Source organism: Polypterus senegalus, chromosome 1, assembly GCF_016835505.1.
Source record: "Polypterus senegalus isolate Bchr_013 chromosome 1, ASM1683550v1, whole genome shotgun sequence".
NCBI lineage: Eukaryota > Metazoa > Chordata > Cladistia > Polypteriformes > Polypteridae > Polypterus > Polypterus senegalus.
Window position 1 is genome coordinate 163,366,163 of NC_053154.1, and position 21,905 is coordinate 163,388,067.

Genomic DNA, 21,905 nt, shown 5'->3' on the forward strand with positions numbered 1-21,905 from the left:
TCAATGCTATAAGATATGCATCCTGCGCGGTGTTCGATTGTTTGCTTGTCTCTGCCTCTATCTCACCCTCTCTGACATTCTCTGCGCCTGACGGAGGGGCTGTTTGCTTAAAAGATACTGACGCTCCTCTAAAAAAATGCCGCTTTATTGCGGTGCTCGCATATTTAAAAGCACAAAAGCACACATATTGATTTTTGATTGTTGCTTTAATCTCGTTCTCTCTCTCTGACGTTCTCTGCCTGACGGAGGAGATGTGAGCAGAGGGGCTGTTTGCTTAGAAGATACTAACGCACCTCTAAAAAATGCCGCGGCAAACTTAAAAGCACAAGTATTGATTTTTTGATTGTTTGCTTTTCTTTGCGAGCGCGAGCTCTCTCTCTCCCTCTGAAATTCTCTGCTCCTGAAGAGAAGAAGATCTATTTGCATTTTTAATTGTGAGAAAGAACTGTCATCTCTGTCTTGTCATGGAGGACAGTTTAAACTTTTGACTAAAGGGTGTTATTTCATGTCTAGAGGGCTCTAATAATGTTAACAGTGTGGGAGAGTTTGTAAGGGCTTAAAATATATAAAAATAACCACACAAACATATGGTTTCTACTTTGCGGATTTTCGTCTATCGCGGGGGGTTCTGGAACGCAACCCCCGCGATCGAGGAGGGATTACTGTATGTCTGTATAGTTAAAAAAATTCACATCTATCTGTGTATTAAAACTGTAGTGTATCCAGCATGAAGTATTATGGTGCTATAGCCTTTTAACAAACAATGTGCTAAAACCAGGAACCTACTAAGGTTAAGATTAATGTTTAAAACAAATATAAATAGAAAAATATTTTTTGAAAAAGTCACCTTTTTGTGTTACAAAAGTGCCAATTGTGTTACAAAATTACCCTTTTTTTGGCTTGTTACTTAAGAGCCTCACTTGTGTTACAAAAGGCCCTACAAGTTGCAAATGTTCCTGTGCTGTGGTACAAATGTGGGTTAAAGTTACAAAATGTCCCTACTAGAGGTACAAATGTTCCCTGTAGGTTACAAATGGGCCATTTAGTAGTTACAAAAAGGCCCTAACATCTAGCTATCTATCTATCTCATTGTCATTCATGTTACGTTATTTTTAAAATGTTTCCTTTTCTTTTACATCTTTAACACACTACTTCTCCTCTCTGAAGCACGGGTATTTTGCTAGTGTGTGTGTGTATGTGTGTATATATATATATATATATATATATATATATATATATACCTATATGTGTATATATATATATATGTGTATATATATATATATATATATATATATATGTGTGTATATATATATATATATGTGTATATATATATATATACTGTATATATATATATATGTGGCACCTGGCTGGGACGCCGAGGAGGGCTTGTACCTCCTCCAGACCACGAGGGGGCGTCCGTCCTGGTTATGCTGGTGGCCTCAGGTAGGGGGCATGGAAGCCCAGCCCTGTAGGGGCCCGTGGCCACCGCCAGGCAGCGCCCCGCTGCCTGAACAGCCCTGGAGCCCAGCACTTCCGCCACACCAGGAAGTGCTGGGGGGAAGACGACTGGGGACACCGGACGGCTTCCGGGTGCGCAGCCGGCACTTCCGCCACACATGGGCGTGTCTGCGGAGGAGTGTCGGGAAGAAGCTGGAGCCCATCTGGGTTCCCATAAAAGGGGCCGCCTCCCAGCAGTCGGCGCAAGAGTCGGGAGGAAGGAAGACAAAGCTGGCGAGAGGACAGGAGGCGGCCAGAAAAGGACTGTGTGGCCTGGACTTTGAGGGATCGGTGCTGGAGGCACTGGGGTGTGACTGCACGGTAGACTTTTGTAAATATTAGTGTAAATAAACAGTGTGTTGGGTGAAAACAAAGATGTCCGTCTGTCTGTGTCTGGGCCAGCGTTCACAATATATATAACAAATTATATTTTCAAGGCATTCGTAGTCTGATTCACAGTCTGATTGTATGGGTGGTTACCTACCAGGTAACGCTTGTGGTTGGTCGGCTAACATCCGCTACGGTGCCCTCTTTCAGTTGCGAGAAGCAGATCATAGAATGGCTAAAATAGTTTTACTGTCAAATAATGCAAAGAATACGCGGCACGTGTTTCGCCCTAGTTCTATAGAGAGAGATTCTCTCTCTCTCTCTCTCTCTCTCTCTCTCTCTCTCTCTCTCTTTGTGTCTGTTCCCTGGGCAATCCTATGAACTTTGACTGATCTGGTCCAAATTGTGCATACTTACTCTCTAGGACCATACAGACAAGAGAGACTAATTTTGTGTTCTACAGTTTGCACATTAATGCCAACTGTTGGCTCATAGCAAGTGAAACATTTGAACAGAGTAAAGACAGCCCAGCAGATAAAATAACCAGAGCTTTACATTACTTATCTGGACAGTGCCGTATGCTGCTTCTGTCTACTGTAATTTAAAATGGAGTCTCATGCTTTTTCAGGGGGATTTTGGGTGAGGCTTAATCAAGCGTGGAAGTACAGCACAACACAACGGAGAATCAAAGAGTTGTTGTTTAACTATTGCTTTGTCGACTTTTCTTCATAATTTAAGCACTACAAACAGTCTCCCTTGAACTAAAAAGGGGGAGTTGGACATGATGGAGTTTATGGTTACAACCCAGCAAGGAGTTGCCGCAAATCCTGGAATCCAAATGGAAAGGCAGTGTGGATGATGAATGGGACAGCAAGCAAAAATAACTCGGTCGCCATTTAAAAAAACACAAACCTTTGCTTTCTTTAAATTAACCCCTTTTACAAATATTCTGGGGCAACGTTAGGTATTTCATCTAGTATATCATAAAGTTTATTTACGTGACCCTGTGTTAGGATATAGTGGGTTGGAAAAGAGAGAGGAGTCAATTCCAAACAGGACCCTAATGTAAATACTAAGAGCAAATAATCCACATTATCAATGTCTGTGGAACAGTAAAACCAGCAGCTGTAACATATAACAAATGCATTTCATTACTTAATTTGTCTCATTGACTTTTGCCTGCCCTAAAATCGAATGCTGCTTGAAGAGCCAAAGCTTTTCTGATGTTGCTGACAATAAAATACATCAGACAGCAGTGTAGATATTTACAGAAACTGAAGGATTCAACAGAATTTAACTTGGTGAATCAAAGAGTCTATTTTGGAATTGGTCACCCTTCCTTAGTGTCTAAGTAGTCATGTATGGCATTATTATTATTATTAAGCATTTTTCCTGTCAGGTTTCATATAATATTTTTTCTACTGTATAATATTCTAACACATATCCGTCATATACGGAAGCGTATTAGGGCCACGGAGAAGAAAAAAAATATAAACACAGTGAAGAAATTAAAGTATATGTTGAGTTTATTCTCAACATGTAGTCATGTACAGAAAAGTCTTGTTGACAAGAAAATTAGTAGAAATTAAAACACTAAGTGTTTTTTTTTTTTTATTGCCCCTCTTGTTTTTCACATACATATTGTTGGCTTGAAGAAGTTATTAAAGATGAAAACACATCCTAATTTATCCTAGGTGTAGCATTTACGTATGTTAACAAAAGCTGAAATTTAAGACATTGGAGATGCACTGTAAAAACCTTGTATCCTGATGTCCAGCTGAGCCTGTCTAATAAGAAGATAAAGATAAGATGGCAGCCCTCTTATTCAGCTTTTAAATGTTGCTTTTTGTAGGAACCTGCCAACAATTTTAAGACGCATTGAACATCTTCAAAGCGCTACTTTGTTTATCTAAGATGCAGCTTGGTGTCATGCTAGCATGATAGGATTTTCTTAATACAACAGGATATCCTGCAAGATAACAAACATACCTTGAATACCTAACCTCGGTCACATGACTAATTCAGTGTTGTGTGTATTTACACGGGCTATTTATTTGATGTCCCACCCTTGGCAATTCTAGACTCACTTGCAGTATGTCGCCTAGATGATGACGGATGACGCCTAGACATTTAATTACTGCATTGAATAGATAGATAGCCAGAACTTATTCTCAGTGGGAAATTTGACTTTTTACATAAATAAATAAATACATACATAAATGGACAAACATACTGTACTTTGGTCTAAATACACACCAGAATGACTGAAAAGGAAGAAAATTTAAAAAGAAAGAAAACTTTTGACTTTGCCATCATAGTCACCGTGAGGTATTATGCAGACGTATTGCTGTCGATATAAAGGTGCCCCGTTAGCATTTCTTGACACGCGTCTGCTGAATAATTCATTGCCTGAAAGTCTTCAGTGTCACTGTGTTAGAGAGAGGATGTCTAGCTTTATTCATAATGGCACTTAGTTTTGTTTCACGCTCACCTTTGGATTCAGTGGGCCTCTCTTTAAGTGATGTTAGCAGCCCAACACCACAGCATAGAAGATCACCATCACAGCATAGAAGAACACAGGAATGAAAGGATACCGTCTCCTAAGGAAAAAGAGTTTGCTCTGCCCTTTTCTTATATAGTTCCTCAGTGACTGACCTGTGATTGATGTGGACCCCCAAGCACATGTAGGAGTGCACAACCTCTACATCCACTCCCTGAATAGTAGTGACCAGACAGAGAGGCTCTTTGGTGAGGGGAAAGTCAACAACCGTTGATGTTACGGTGCAGACCATTCTCCCTGCATCAAGAAACAAAAGATCTCCACCTGACTCTTATCTCCCTCATCCTCTTTATCAATAAAACCCCATAAGTACTCAGTCATCTGAGAATTTCTGCAGGTGACATAATCTGGTGTTATATTTATAGTCTGAGAGCAAAGAGAAAAGGAGACAGGATTGTTCCTTATGGTGCACCAGTGTTGCTCACATCCTTGAATCTTTCAAACTGCGTTCTGCCCAAAAGACAGTCCATTATCCAGGACACCATAGGCACAAGCATCTACAAATCTCTGAGTTTACCCCTTAACGGGAATGGCTGGATGGTACTGAAGGCACTGGAGAAATCAAAAAACCTATTCCTCACAGTGTGGGCAGCTTTGTCCAGGTGAGTATAAGCCATTTGGAGCAGAAAGATAACTGCATCCCCCACTCCAATCATTTGTCTTACAGGCAAACTGCAGTGGGTTCAGGCTGCCTAACACAAAAGGATTCATATAGTCCAACACCAGGCAAAAGCATTTTGGATGAATGATGAATACATTCATAATAAAAGTGGTCTATCATATCATGTTAGAAATGCTGTCCTGTGGAAAATCTGGCTCTGCTCAAGAGACTTCACTCTTATTGTGTTTTACTTATTTATGCTTAGGTTACCTGTCGGCAGCTATGGTGTTTACACCTAATGGTGCCCTGAACTTTGATTTTTACGTTTGCAGTCAAAAGTTAATGATTCTGTCATGTAATAAACATAGCCAAAGCCCATTTTCTCCTCTCCATCTCTGTTTAGTTACTATCCTAAACATGTCTGTATTGGCCTTTATCATGGCTGTGCAGTTCGCTATTTAAAGGTTTTCCAGAACAAGATATTGACACCCTAAATCCATCCTCCCATTCATTTTTTTGAACCAAGGTTTGCATAGCCACAGCAGCTGAAGGATTTCATTCCAGGATGCTGTTATTTGGACTTCTAGTTTAGTTAAATAAGCAGTTCTTTCAGAAAATACCATTTCACTTTGATTAGCAGGTCCAGGAGCCCGAGTTTGAATCTCCTGTCTGGCTGCTGCATGTGTGGAGTTTTTACATTTTCCCTGTGTCCCTCTGGGGTGTTGTCCAGGTACAGGAGTTGTCTCCAATTCTGTTCGATATGATTGGCCTCCCCAAGCCTGATCTGAAATAAGTGGAGAATGTTGTATATTGTTAAATTGTTATCTTCTACGCCATATGTTCATCCTGCCAATCTGGAAAAAAAAAAAGATTTATTTGTATTTTAGAGGAATTTAACAAATAAGCCTGGATTTGTCTGTTTTATTATATCTGTGTAACGCTAATGGGTGAAATTGTGGATGTCACAAAATTGAATCTCATGTGTATACAGTATTCCCAAGCAGTGTATAGGATAAGGCTAAAAATGTAATACGAAATGCAAAGCATTTTATTATTTCTTGCATAACAAAATACTATATTCAAGTAGACTGGGCATTACAAATGTTAACAATGAATACAAGCAACCTGTGTCTGTTTGCTACAGGATTCTCAACAGCAGTGCTAAAGTTTGTGATGTGCCATGTATTGGAATGAAAAAATACATATACTGTATATAATGTGTGTGTGTGTGTGTGTGTGTGTGTGTGATGTGAATGAACTGGTCACATGCATACAAAAAAGCATGTAAGGATACAAGTTATCTGTCCATTTGCTCATCATTCTTTTGCACTTACAGCAGTAAACGCTGTGTTCCCATCAATATTACCTTCTTCTTTGCACATTTTGCAGGACATACTAATACAAGAAGTTTAATTGGGAAGTGCCTTTGCTATTTAAGTAATTGATAGTTGATCATCAAAGAATCTGATAAAATTAAAACGGCAATCTCTACATAATATACATAGATCAGAATGAAAAGGTACACCTATGTATTAAAACACACATGAATGCAGAATAAATCGGAGCAGCAGAAATGGAGCTAATAAAAATTTAACAAAGAGTCCAACAGTAACGATTGCTAAAGAGAAGGAGCTACTTCAGGATCATTTCCAGTTGTCTGATCTTTAGCAAGCAACACCCTGGATGATTAGGACCTCCCACCTCATTCTTAAATTTCAGAAAAAAGAAGTAAAAAAATCTGAAAAAGACATAACTAGAAAAATGTAATATTTGTTAAATTTGTATAAAATGAAGAAATACTGATCAAACATTTTAGGAATGACACACTAAAGGTATGAGGAGTGAAGTGACAGCCCTGGCAGTTAGGAATAGTCCAATTGAATAGAATTTTTGTTTCTGTCTCCTTTGCTGGCAGATTAAAGACATGTTGGTGCAAATTTTTAGTATAGTTAGCAAATTTTTTACTCAAACTAATGAAAGTTTTGTTTTGTTTCCTGACTTCTTTGTTTAAACACGTATTTGGACTTTCCACATAGCTTTGTTTTCCTGACATTTGGTCTGTTTTTCAATCACACGTTTGCCTGTTTCTATCATCATCTCTTGGTCAATTCCTTATAATAAAACAGCACTACCTGCATTTCTAATGGTGAGTTGAATGGTTTAACATCTGTCTTTTTTGTGTGCAGGTTTTAATGTAGTGATATCACAGGTCAGCCTGATGCATTCTCAGCTTCTGTACAGTGAAGTCCATTGACAGCTAATTCTTAAGCTGAAGTGCCTTGTTAACTGCATGCTGTGGTGGTGACAGAAGAATCATTCCTGAGTGGTTATGGCTATGTTAATATTTTACTCTTTAGTTTTGTTTAATTCTTATTTTGTCTCCTGCATCTCACTTACTATACCTTGCCTTTGAAATTTTGTCTCCATGCAGATTTTGTGCTGGTGTGGGAAGTAGACTTAAAGGAGAAAGCTAAGGAAAAAGATCTTGATGAACGCACAAGACAGAGTACATTTGAGACCCATGAAAAATGGAGACTAAACTTTCTGAAAAAGTTACGCAAAAGTGGTATTCGCATAGAGAAGGTAAATCATTCAGTCTTTACAAGATGTTGCAGAAAGTGCTTTTAGTTCACCTACATTGTTAGGGTGCTACCTAATTGAGAGAAAAACCAAGACACCTGTATAGCTGTATTATCATGGACTTTGTAAGATTTGTCAAGCCATTAATAGGTTTGTCTGCTTTTCACCTTAAGATAACACACACAGATATACGGAAATTGAGCTCCTATTTACTCAGCAATGTATGAGTGTACCCTACTACCGGGCACTCTGTAGAATTTCACATAGAATCCATCCTTCCCACACACACACGGATAGAGATCCTAGACACATAATTATGATTTAGTGATGCCCTACTGTTAGTAACTCTGTAATATCCCACATAGGATGCTTTCCACATACAGTAAGTATGTAAGAATGATTCCTCAAGCCTGTCGCTTCTCAGTATTCCACATAGGGAGTCACAGTCACCAGCTCTAACAAACATAGGGGTTTCCTCAGAGACACATGAAAGCTCAGTAATCTTTTGGGTATATGCTGCTTACCAACCAATGGGGTCTTATTTCTTCCACACTTGTACTTCTTTTTTTCTCTCAGCCTTGTTAAACCCTATGAACAAGAAAGCAGCAATATTCCCACATTGGATGCCCTAATATTTACTTTAATCACTTCAGATATAAAAACAATGTTCCATAGTATTTATTGAAGTATAATAATACCAGAAGAAAGCATAATAAAAAATTAAATAGATAGTAAAAAGTCTGGGTATAGTCTTAGGAAAGCTTGCTGAAAGTTAGCAATGTGGAGGCTGGATGTTGTCCTGGGTGTCTTTTAATTTAGCAATGAGTGTGATGCTTAAGTTGTGTTCCCCAATGTTCAGATGAAATGGTTCCTCTCTTCTTTTTCTGGTGTGTATTGATCTCTGACATCGCTTCCTATATCATTCTGCTCCTTTTGTCATTTCCTTAGATGCAGCATTATTTATGTTGAAATTCCATATGGGGGGCTCCAGAACATGTGAGATTACACATATTTAATAATAATTGGATGGCTGTCATTATGATGGATGGCTCTGCTAAAATTCTTTGGTCCTGTGCATATCCATTACTATTAAATTGTAAAATGACTGAAACAGCTTTTGATCACTTTTTTCTGTTCTCTTTGCCATTAAGTTATAAGCTGACTGAAACAGATGCATTAAAGTTATAAACTACTGCAGGAAGAATGCATACGAGAGAACATTTTCATTTTCAATCCAATGGGATGGTGTGACTGGTCTTGTTAGCTTGCAATGGATTCATACTTGTAATTACATTTTGTTATTTTTTAATTCTCTGTTATTTCAGTGTTTTAACATACATATGTAGTATTATTTGCAGTAATGCTGTGTTTCACTCCATGACAATATTGCAAAGGTTGTGCCTTTAAAAAGCACCATGATGGTTTTGAGCTGAGTTAGGAGGAAGTGCCCAATTAAACAATACTAAAAATTCACTAGGGACACACACTGCCAGGTCTCTATTTGCTCTTATGAAAAAGAGTGCAGTCTGCAACCTAAAAATGAATACACAAGAACTTGCTCCTCCTAACCAGCCCTAATGAATCAGGTGTCAAGCACCTGCCTTTGTATGAGTTGCATGACCACTAGGAAGATAAAAATATGACTAGCCATATTAATAAACAAGGGGTTGGGTGTCTGGGGGAATTCAGATGACTGCTGGACCCCATTGCTCCAATATACATTTTCATGGAACTAAAAGTGGCTCTACTCAGCTTCTCAAGTCCTATAGGCTACATAATTAGTACATTTTCAATAATACACTACGCATATCAAGCCAGTAATCATAAGAAATATGGATGGAAAAAACTGAATGTAAAATACTGTATCAATCATTTAACAGTTACAAATAATATAACTGACATTTAAGGTAGAATAAAAAAAAAAATATCTAAAGATGTTGAATTTTTCACTTAATGCAATCTTTCTTGGTGTGTGGGCTTGTTAGTACACACTTTAAGCTGTGAGCTTTGCAGTTACAAAGCATTTGATCGTTCAGGTCTTGGTGGCACGGAATAAAACTGATCTGATTATTAGTAAATGTAGTGCACCAAGATACACCTACCAAAGCAGTGTGTGGGGAAAAATGTGAAACTGCTATATCTGTATACGTTACCGTGCTAGGAAATTACACATGTCTAAAATAGATTTTTTAAGAATAAACTGAATTGGTACTGATATGCAAGATTATCCAGGGAAATATGAAATATCTTGTCACTCTGTTAATAACATATCTGATAATAAGTACAAGGGCCACTTAGAGCCCCAGCCAGGTCAAAACGCTTAATGGCACCTTTTGTAGAATGTCTTCTAGTGGTTCCTTTTTTCAATACTTTTGTTAACCCTAACTTGTTTATAAACAAATGTTAGCTCAAAGTGGGGCTACCTATCTAAGGTTGCAATTGCCCAATGGCCCACTGAAAAGGTTTTCCTTTCCCTTGGGTGGAAAACCTTTAAATATGTTCCTTTTAAAGCCCTCCAAGAACCTGCTTTGTTCTTGGTGCCATCTGTTGACCGGTCACTTTAAATGACTTATCTCGTTGTTGCCTCTATCTTAGTCTTTTTCAGATACTACACTTATTACAAAGGGTTGACCCCTCCTTTAAAACATTATTGCAAAATTTGTAAGGAGGATGTCCGGCAGTCAAATCTTTACCAGTGTGATACACAAAGTGCCTCGGAGAGGGAGAGAAACACCATCAAGCTGAGGATATCTATGCAGAACAGTATGGTGGAGACAGAGACAAGTCCGATATGTGCATTGAATCCCTGGAAGTGAATACTGTAAAGATGCACTAAAGATAAGAGAATGATACCATAAATTAAACTGGTTCAACAGATGACATCAGAGAGACCCGACTAGGGACCAGTTAGACCATGCTATCTCAAACAATAAACGGACAGCTCAGTCTCTAACTTGGAGCTTGGTCCTTTAAAAGCTGTTCAAAGGGCTTCCCCATAGCTTAAAAGGACCACCCCCTGACCCTATATGGGTGTCTGGTGCTGAATACAAAATTAATCTCAAGATTACTCAAGACCTAAAAAAATGAGTTGGGTAAAGGTTCACTTGTGTGAAGTAGAAAAGCCAGATTTTGGAGAAAGGTGAGAACTTTTCGGAAATTTTTGTGTTACAGGATAATGAGGAAGCCACCACACCGTAAGGATCTAAGACCCATAAAGGCAGAGGAGTAATAAAGTAGCCATGTGTTTTGTCATAGCTTTAGAAAATTTAACTCATCCTTCCCTTATGCCTTTTTTTTTTTTTTGGATTAATAAAACTCTTTTCTTTAGGGTTTTAGTGCATTGTTCCAATTTGGGTTTAGGGTCCAGTAAAGCTATTTTTAGCTAGTTTGAACACTTTGGCCTTTTTCTAGTTTTAAGAGTGGCCACCTATTACATTTTAAGATTTCAATATTGAGATAGCACCATCACATTACTAGCATCTTTGTCTCCATTTTCAAACTTATGATGGTCATTATTCATTTTCTTTCTCATTATTTAAAAGGTGCTGGACAAGGATGCTTTAAGAATGATGTGAAATATGCTGCTAAGCGTGCCCTGTCATATTAATTTGTTTCGCTGACTCTCTTTCTCTGTTGATCCTGCAGCATATAGTAGAGAAAGAGAAGACGGAGATTCATTACATCCTTCTCAACGCACCATGGAGTATTCTGTGCTACTATGCTGAAGAGCTCAGCATTCGTGTTCCACTGCAGGTTTGTATCCTATCCAGTTTCTCATGAGATAACTTTGTTGAATCAGTTTCAAAATTAATCGACAATCTGGTAAAGGAATTGCAGAATGAGGGGAGGTCATTTATAAATAAAGTAAACCTGGAACAGATCTAAAAGTGGTCACTGATTTTTCTACTAATGCCCTGCCATGTGGTTGATTCCTACAATACCTTGCCATTGCATTACTGTTTTAACGCTTCCGAATGTATGCTCTGAGAGTCCTAAACAGAAACAGAAGTTGAATGTAAAAAAATAAAATAGAGGAATGAAACATAGATTTTATTAGCTGAAAGAATCAGTAGCTCATCTCCTTTACAATCTCTCCTTCCTTAGAGCCACTTGCTCTTCCTCCTAACTTGAAGCTTGGTAGACTCTGCCTAATTCTCCCACTAGCAACAAGCAATTTATTTTGCCTCTATGGGGGTTGTTTTAAGGTGAGATCCAGAATATGATCAAAGTCAAGTGCCAACTGAAAGCTCCTATGGTCACATGGGAACTCTTACATATAGTGTGCTAGTGTGGACATGTTTCCCTTCATCTTCAAATGTCTTTAATGCCTATAGGACCAGCAGACTCGCAGTCCTTTTACCTTTGCATACATTGACACATGTTGGACCCTTCACCTTCTTTAAATAAACATCCAGTAAAAATGTATTTGCTTCCTACCAAAGTCTCTTGGTGATTTGATGTTGTAGGTCATATTTAAAAACACAACTCCGTGGCCTCTCTTTATCTCGAGTTTTAAGGTGGTTTTTCCTTGTAAATAAATATCGTCAGTTGAGTTTTCAGCAAGGATTGTCAGTCAGTCAGTCATTTTCCAACCCGCTATATCCTAACACACGGTCATGGGGGGTTTGCTGGAGATACAAATCCCGGGCAAGGCGCCAGCCCACTGCAAGGCACACACACACCCACACACCAAGCACACACTAGGGACAATTTAGGATCACCAATGCATCTAACCTGCATGTCTTTGGACTGTGGGAGGAAACCCATGCAGACACGGGGAGAACATGCAAACTCCATGCAGGGAGGACCCAGGAAGTGAACCCAGGTCTCCTTACTGCAAGGCAGTATTGCTACCACTGTGTCGCCTGCAAGGATTGTTTTAGAGAATTTAACATGCACACAAACGTAAAAATATTTCCAGAACTTATTTGATGACAAGTACCTGGGGTGTCTTCTTTAAGCTGCAAAGCTGCCTTCTTAGTCCGCTTAATAGTCAATCGTGAGCAAGCCCCTCTATTTGTAAAGATATGTAATCAGTCACATACTGTAATATTAGCATGTGTAGTGCTGTAAGAGGTACAAAAAAGTAATTATTGCTCTTGTTATGTTCTTAAAATCTGGTATTGCTAGTATTAAAATGAGCGTCAAGTCATTAAATCCTGTATTTGTGAAACTGTTGTAATGTTGATTTTTATCATATTATTCATAGTGGTGCTGTTAATTCAGTTTAATCTCTGGTTTAATTCTGGGATAGCCTGTCTTCAGTTCTGTTATAATGTGGTGTCATTCTGTGTACTTGGGCTTTCACTGATTTTCAAAACAAGCAGTTTGGTTAACTGTTGAATTTAAATTGCCCAGTGTTAGTCTACCTAGCCTGGTGTGTCATACAGGATGAGCCATTGCCAGAAGTTGTCCTGGCTCCTTGTGACCTGGTTTTACAATAGTTTGATTATGAAAATGGAAAGATGTCCTGTTGTAGTGCTGTTCGCTTTAAGTTTTTTTTTTTTTTTTTAAACAAATGTTTTAGTTGACTACTCAATTAATTGTGTTATTACTGCATAAAGGATTACACATTTCATGTAACATTAAATGACAGACAAAACTGTTCTGTAACATCTTTTCTGTCAAATTCATCTCTGGTTTCTGCAAAAGACTGGAAGCCCATCTGTTCAGACTTCATTTTCCCCAGTGGTGGATCTTCATTTTTGGTGCTCTGATTCTTGAACTGTTATGGAGGCCCCTTTGCAAGCAGCAAAGAGGCCTGGGTAACCATTGTCATCTTCTTCAATGGGGTTGTTCCATGACAGATCTTCACACATTTTTAAAACAATTAACCACTTCATCTTAGATTTGGATTAAAACTGTGTTACTGCATTATTTCACATAACAAGGTCACCAGAGTGGATACAAATTCCTTATGCCTTTTAAGTTTACAAGTTATGAGAGGATGAAAATTAGGGAAATGTTATATTCATGAATGATGCATCATAGAATGATTAAATGAAACACTTCTCATAATAAACACCTGTAATTTAACACCAATTCACCCTGTTATTACTTGTAATATAGTATTAGCCTAGGCTATGAGGTTGTTGCCCACCTTCTGTTCAACTCTTCATAAAAACAATTGACTTAGTTGACTGACTAACACTGTTTCACCTTTTACCAAGTATGACACATTTATTTTTGTGTAGGAGTAATTAAAATATCGTATCATTATGAACACTTTATTGAAAAAAGTTTTGTCTAGATCACTATTGTGAGTGATATCATGTTTAAAAGGTCATCAACATGCTAATAGGATTGTGATGGCCTTATCAATCGCTCCTCTTTTTTGTTATGACGTGTCACTTACTGTTAGCATCTACCAAAGAAAATATTTCTATTACCTGTTAAATTTGACAATATTTTATACTGTACATAGGTAAAACTGTTATTTAATGCAATAGCATTGTATGATCAGTATATTTTAAGGTTTTATAAAATAATTCATGAAAATAATAAGTTACTGAAATGTTGCCCTTTACAATGACCGCAAACAAAGAAATATGCTTTCATTTGTTCAATTATTGCCAGCCTAAGAGAAATAAATTTATTACAAATTTTAATCTCTGTCATAAATGTTAATAGTGTTTTAAATTATTTTATATTTTATATTAAACATATTTAGAATGAAACATCCTTAATTTGAATGTTTTTTGATTTATGGTTAGCCTATATGATACTTTAAGAAACATAGATTTTATCTATTATTTTGTATTGAATTACACCATATTATTATTATTTAAAAAATACCTTCTTGTATAGTAACCACCCAGAATTTTTTTTAAATTGATTTTATTAAAAACAAGTAATATTCCATACATTCAAGTCAAGCTTAACAAAACTAAATTGAAACCCACCCAAGAGATGGAGAGGAAGGCCAACAGCCAGAGTAAAATTTTAAAAGTAGAAAAGTAGCTTTCTCCAATATGAATGCTTATTCTAAATTGTTATTGATTAGATCCTTTCAGCTTTAAAAAAAACGTTTTGAACAAACCCTGTAAGTGAGAATTAGATTTTTTTCCAATTTCAAATAGTATATAACATCAGTAACCCACTGACTTAAAAGAGGTAGGCCAGGCTTCTTCCAGTTGAGCAAGGTAAGCCTATGTGTTAGTAGTGTAGTAAAGGCATTGCAGTTTGGTTGTCCTCCACTTTTTTTCTGATAGGCATACAAAGATTTTGGTCCAAAATGTTGTTAATTTGGTGCACACCCAGAAAATGAGGCCCAGTGAGGATGGAGCTTGAACATTCATAGATTGGATCTTGCCCTGAAAACATTTTTGACCATTTTAAACTATATGAATGTGCTCGATATAAGATTTTATTTTGAAAAATAGTATGCTTTGCACATATGGAGCTAGAGGGAATTCTACGCATGGCTGCCTTTAACTCCTTTTCTGAAATGTTGAGTAATTGTGTTGAGTTGATCTTTGATCTTGACCCAGAGGGGACTGGGCAGTCTGATGGTCTGGAATCCCTACAGATTTTATTTTTTTTCTCCAGCCGTCTGGAGTTTTTTTTTTGTTTTTTCTGTCCCCCCTGGCCATTGAACCTTACTCTTATTCGATGTTAATTAATGTTGATTTATTTTTTTTTTTATTGTGTCTTTTATTTTTCTATTCTTTATTATGTAAAGCACTTTGAGCTACTGTTTGTATGAAAATGTGCTATATAAATAAATGTTGTTGTTGTTTCTCCCACAGTACTCTGGGATGTTTTAAAGAAGGGGACTTTAAAATGTTTTTATATATTATAGAAATGCTATCTGAGTCTTCAAGACTGATCAATATTTCTTCTGGAATACAAATAAATGGGAGTCTCTGATTTGAAAGTAATGGAAAAATTGTGGGGCGGCACGGTGGCGCAGTGGTAGCGCTGCTGCCTCGCAGTTAGGGGACCCGGGTTCGCTTCCGGTTCTCCTGTGTGGAGTTTGCATGTTCTCCCGTGTCTGCGTGGGTTTCCTCCGGGCACTCCGGTTTCCTCCCACAATCCAAAGACATGCAGGTTAGGTGGATTGGCGATTCTAAATTGGCCCTAGTGTGTGCTTAGTGTGTGGGTGTGTTTGTGTGTGTCCTGCGGTGGGTTGGCACCCTGCCCAGGATTGGTTCCTGCCTTGTGCCCTGTGTTGGCTGGGATTGGCTCCAGCAGACCCCTGTGACCCTGTATTCGGATTCAGCAGGTTAGATAATGGATGGATGGAAAAATTGTGTTGATGGGAAGTTAAAGTTGAAGTGTAATTGTTCGTAGGATGCAAAGTCATTATCTATATATGTGATGATTTAATACCGTACATTAAAAATTGTAAGTTTGAGAAGGTGGAAAGAGGTGATTATCATGTAGAGGTGCAACAGATAAAGCTTCTCTGTCTTGAAATGCTTCCTACATTGGTTTCATATTCTGAGATTATTTGCCTTTACTGGGATACAAAGCAAGGAATATAAAGTACTACTGCAGGATTTTTTTTTCCAGAATTTTTAAGCAGTGTGTATGAAAATCACTTCTGGGGCTCTGAAGTTTAAGCTTCATTACTTTCATACTACACTGTGAGTGGAAAAAAAAACACACCAAAATGTTTTTCATCACATCTTCAACAATAGTCGGCCGATTTTGATAAAATTTGGAACATTGTATAAACCTGTGAGTAATTAATACAACTGTTGTTGGAAAACATATTACATACACTTTGTATCAAACATTAAGTAAATCAGCCGACTATTGTTGAAGATGTGATGAAAAACATTTTGGTGTGTTTTTTTTTCCACTCACAGTGTAGATCTGCTCCTGATTTAGCCCTCTGACATCCTTATGTAAACATTTATAGTTAATGATTGATGTGCTGTTTTCCACATTTGCACTTGTAAATTTAAAGCTTTTCAATTTAGGAGTTAATTTAATGATTAATAATTTATGATATACTTCAATGGCTTACACTAAAAATTTCAATAAAGCACCAATATTGTTTGCTTGTAAACTCTGCTTCATATCTGTTTGCATGCTATAGTTATTTCTAATATCCTTTCTAATCTTTCTGATATTAAGTTAACTAAAGGAATGAATAAAAGTAAGTGTTAACTTGGAAACTGTTTTACTGAGGTCATGCAGGTGTTTTGTTTTTCTTTGTAGGTTGTCCCCCACCATGCATCAAACTGGTCTGAGAACATTCTAAATAAAATCAGTATTCCCAACATCATGTATCAGGATGTCCCAAATCCTCCACTAGACTTTTACACCTGCCAGTTCAGAGTGAGCAAACTACGAAGGTATGAAGTGTTTGTAATGTGGAAAAAATGCAATTTTTTAGACACTTGGAAGTTATACAGTATTTCTTAACATTTTGAAAGTTATTCATTACAAACCATTTAAAACTGTGCTGGGGACCCCCTACCAGATTGTTGTAGATATTTTAATGTAATGTTGATGGTATATGGAGAAGTTGGGAGGTAAGGGAGCCTCAAAATATGTTTACTCCTTAGGGTCTCGGAACAGCTAAGATCAGCTCTGATATTTAACCATAAATAGCAAGTCTTGACTTAAACTGCCCAGACATATATTCATAACTTTATCCATCTACCCTGTTGCCTTATTCTTTCCTTAATACTGACTAAAACTGGTCTTGGTCTTCAGTTAAAGCTTGATACATAAATTGCACTAGTAACAAGGAATCATTGCACCTAACACCTTCAAAACTGTGTTGAATGTGTTCTAATGAAAGTACTGGAACTTTTAAGGCTAACAACGTTGTCTTTTTCTCTTTTGTATGGCACATGTGATTGACAACTGTAAAACTGTCCTGTAGCCCCCCCTTTCATGACAGTCAACTGTTAACTTCAACCAAAGTGTGAGGGTCTACAAAATCACTATACTGGGCCTCTCTTGGTACACTATTTCTAGGTCTCTGTCTGATAAGAAAGCAACAATCACAGGTCAATGGTACTGGTGCTTGCTAACAAGGACTGGATAAAGATCACTCTCGCACCATTTACCATTTTTCTCTGAAACAAATGGTCAAATCTCTCAGATTTGCATCGGTTGTCAACCAAAAGGTTGGGATTATGAACGAATGATAAAATGCCCACTTTTTCATTTATAACCCACTGTCTACCGTTTTGTTATATGCTCTCTTCCTGCTCTCTACAGTAGGAACCCTATTGCCTTGGGTGCAGCTATAACAAAATGCAGCCCAACTAGTGGAGTTGGATGTGGGTACCACATTGAGTCCAGCTTCATTGAAAGACATTGAGTTGCACGTGCAAAAGAACATGTATGTAAAAGCAATATTTTCATCTCATTGGAGAAAGCAGTCTTCCACTCCATCAATTCCTAGCAGATCAGTATTTTATGCTGGGGAAATATTCACCACCGGATGTAAAAATTCAAAGACAGTAATCGAAGCCGAGAAAGTCAAAGGTACCTGGACAAAGAAGGAGAAAGCACATTTAGCATCCTATCTCACATGTGCCAGAGAGAAGTGCTCTGTGGACACAGGAGATATATACAGATAAAGTTTCACCTCCATCCTTTGAGACAACAGGAACCAAACAAACAATAAGTAGGCTGCTACTTTATACTTTGGTTCTAAGACTACTAGCTTGTAACAATTGTAGTTAAGGTAATGCCAGCTAACAGTAGCGTAGCTAGAAGCAGGCGGAGGGGGCTGTCCGTTTTTGGGGGCGGCATTATTGGCCAAAAGGCTCAGTACAATTCGTGCGTAAGCAGCAGGGTTCGGAAAAATATCACCCATGAATGAAAAAAGTAAAATTCTCGGATTTTTATCCATAAATGCTTCAAAAATAATTCTGTGACGGCATCAGGCACAGCAGTTGAAATTTATGAGGCGATAACAAAAATAAACATAAACAATACAGCAATAATAATTTTTAGGAAGATAACTAATTTACAGTTTATAGTTTTGTTATTAATCCGAAAGTGTTCTTGATCTTTACAGAAAGCATCACTTGTACACTACACTGGTTCTGTTTTTCGCAGCGTAATTACAGTATATTAAACTAATAATTAGAACATGGCTTATCAGTGGGTCTGTACTATATTCTTGTCTAGTTGATGCTGTGATGGATGGCCGGGGATCGCCCTTTATAAGAAGACCGGGGGAATGGGTGTACTACCAGGAGTACCTTACCCGGGACACGAGAGGGCAGCCCTCTTGGTTTACATCGGGGCCATGGATTTGGAGCTCAGAAGCTCAACCCGCTGGCGGTCCATGGCCATCTCCAGGGGACACCTGGACAGCTCCAGAGTCCGGGCATGCAGCACTTGTGCCACACCCGGAAGTGCTGCCGGGGGTTAATAAAGAGACACCTGGAGCACATCTGGCTGCACTATAAAAGGAGGCCATCTCACTCCATTCAGAAGCCAGAGTCGGGTGGAGAAGGACGAGGTTGCAAGTGAGGAGTTGAGGTGGAAGAAGAAAAGACGGAGTATTGTGTCTGTTGGGTGTAGGACCTTATTGTTAGAATAAAACGTGTGTTATTTTGGACATTTTGACTCTGTGTCTGTCTGTGTCCAAGCTGATCTTCTACAATGCTTATAAATAATTATATGTGAAAAACTATTGCTGTTTGTCTATATATGAATAAATCTATGCAAAAATTATCTTAATTTTTCTCTGTATGTCATTTTAATTTTCTATTTAGATGGGTTAACATATTCAGATACGTTGGATGGCGGCAAATTGAAGCACCGTCCTGCCCAGATCGACATGAACTCTAGCTACGCCACTGCCAGCTAACATATTAACACTATAGTATGTGTTCTTGTTTACTGGAGTTACTGTAACTGAAAGTAATAATCTGTAGTTTTTCCTCCTACATTTAAAGAAAACTAAATCCTCCTTTCACTAATTTACAGCAAACACTCTCATGCAACAGATTCAGACAATGTGTTGTGCACACTAGTGTTGATCAGTGAAATCTACCAAAGTGGTTTTCACAGCGAATATGCTGTGTTCGCCATTAACCTTTTTCACCAAATATTTTCCTAGAAGTACACTGTGAGGCTGGCTTAGACAAACCTTTTTCCCTCAGCCCAAGTAAGTGCCCTAAGATGCTTTGCAGGGACAGCACAATGTCAAAGAGCTGTAACAGCCATGTACAGAACTTTCATGTATGTCTTTAACAATGCCATAGCTGGGTTGCAATTATAACAGCAAAAAAAAAAGCCATTTCAGCTGCTGAGATGCACTAAGCCAATTCCTGCCCGACCCCTAGCCCTGTCTGCCAAAGCTCTTGACACTGTTGTGGAATATTTTTCCTAATCTCTAATCACACTAGTCTGTTACAATTTTGGGCTGTTCAATTGCTGTATGTGGGTCATCAGAGAACAAAAGTTGAGAAACATTGCCAGATCTCCATCTTGCATGCATTTTAAAAAAAATAAATGAATAAAAACATTTGCAGTGTTACAAGTACTGGCACTGAATAAAGAACACTAGTCCCTATTTGCCAACACTACGTGGCTAATTCTGCATGCAAATTAGCCATGTGCCCAGTAACAAACTTTAAACAAGCCTTTAAGGAGCCCTCAACCACCCTATCAGAAAACACAGGACACACTGTGAAATAATAAAAACAAAACATTACTATTTACAAGGTGTTTTTCTTCTTAATAGAAGAAGAATGTGAGATGCATCTTCACAAATTCGTGAGAAGCAAAAAAGATGTTTCCACTGTACCTCAACTTCAGACAATGGAATGAGCCAGTCCATCACTGCTAATTTGTGGCATAGCTAATGTGTGCCCCAAGATTGGAATCCTGTTAGTGCAATGATTAATATTTTATTTACTTATTGCTAGTTTGAGGCGGTTCAGTGGGTAGCGCTGCGTGGAGTTTGCATGTTCTCCCCGTGTCTGCATGGGTTTCCTCCGAGTACTCCGGTTTCCTCCCACAGTCGAAAGACATGCAGGTTAGGTGCATTGGTGATTCTAAATTGTTCCTAGTGTGTGCTTGGTGTGTGGGTGTGTGTGTGTTTGCATGCCCGCCCTGCGGTGGGCTGGCACCCTGCCCGGGGTTTGTTTCCTGCCTTGTGTTGGCTGGGATTGGCTCCAGCAGATCCCCATGACCCTGTAGTTAGTATATCACGGGTTTGATAATGGATGGATACTGCTAGCTTGTGGCTCTTTGCTACATTTTGGTTTGTGCTATTTGTTCTGCCCATGTCTTTTGTTGTTAAGAATATTTCTGCCTCACAGCTCAGATCACGTATTTGGGCATAATAATTGGTCCAACATAGTTGGCAAACTTTCCCCTAGCCCTCAGGGACACTTAAAACATTATTGCACCATTATAGTCCACTCAAAATTAGTATACATCCTCATTTCCCATTGACTTCAATGCAATTCACTGAGTTTGGCAAAGTTTGCAAACATTTCCATAATTTCTAGTGCACACATACATACCCACAGAATATGTTAGTGGAGGGGCAGATGCAGAAGAGCTGTGAAAAAGAAATCCATGCAACTTTCAGGGCAGGCAAGGAATGAGAAACTTTAAATTTCTAGAGAAAGTGAACCAGCTAAAAGAGCAAACTTCTCACAAAAGTCTAGAAAAGCCAGTCTTAAATAAACAATGTTTATTTGGGTAATTATTTGGGCAATAATTAAGTAAGGGAATAGAATTCATGTGGTGTATCTTTACAGGTAGAAAGCAAAGAAAACCATACTAGCTTAGATTCATGTTTTATGCTATGTTAATACCATGTATACTTGGATATATTCATCTTCTGCTACCCTTAAGTTAGCAATTAAACAAGCTTGTTACAAAAGCAAAATAATGTGCTTGAGTTATTTGTTGAAAAAAGCCTATATGTGTGAAACACAAATAGAGAAATGGTGGGGCGATTTGTGTGCACCCTCTCCAATTTATAAATTTTGTTAATAAACTGAAACATTTTTCTTTAAGTTCCTATGCCCTGGCTGGAACATTAAACCGATATACCCCCCCAATAGGTTTAAGACAACGCTGTAATGGGAAATTTGATATTTATTTGTCTTTGCCATTTGATCAATGAAAAGAAAAAGTTTGGAAGTCAGTTTCAGAAGGACCAAACTAATCCGAATAAGTAGAGGAAGATGATAAAGAGGACAATAAAGTGTGCATATAATCTCAATCTGTCATTTAACAAGAAAGAAATGAGAAAAAAGCAAAAATGGGTCATAGACTTTTATTCAAACTCATGGAAGAAAGTAAAGAAAAAAGAAGAGAAAGATGGGGAAATCAATCCTTGTCTTCCATTCAACCTGATAGAAGGAAATGGAAAGTGAAAAATTGATTGCAATCTGC

The 21,905-nt window shown here is 38.0% G+C and overlaps 1 protein-coding gene across 3 annotated transcripts in view; it reads left to right on the forward strand.

Moving 5' to 3' along the window:
* The window catches only part of ano7 (anoctamin 7), a 123,922-nt gene that overhangs the window by 52,885 nt on the left and 49,132 nt on the right, over window positions 1-21,905 (forward strand). For all 3 annotated transcript variants that reach the window (XM_039761809.1, XM_039761800.1, XM_039761818.1), the window contains 3 exons: window positions 7,417-7,568; window positions 11,211-11,318; window positions 16,734-16,870. In XM_039761809.1, the coding sequence (XP_039617743.1) occupies window positions 7,417-7,568; window positions 11,211-11,318; window positions 16,734-16,870 (397 nt within the window). The remainder of the gene's footprint in view (window positions 1-7,416; window positions 7,569-11,210; window positions 11,319-16,733; window positions 16,871-21,905) is intronic.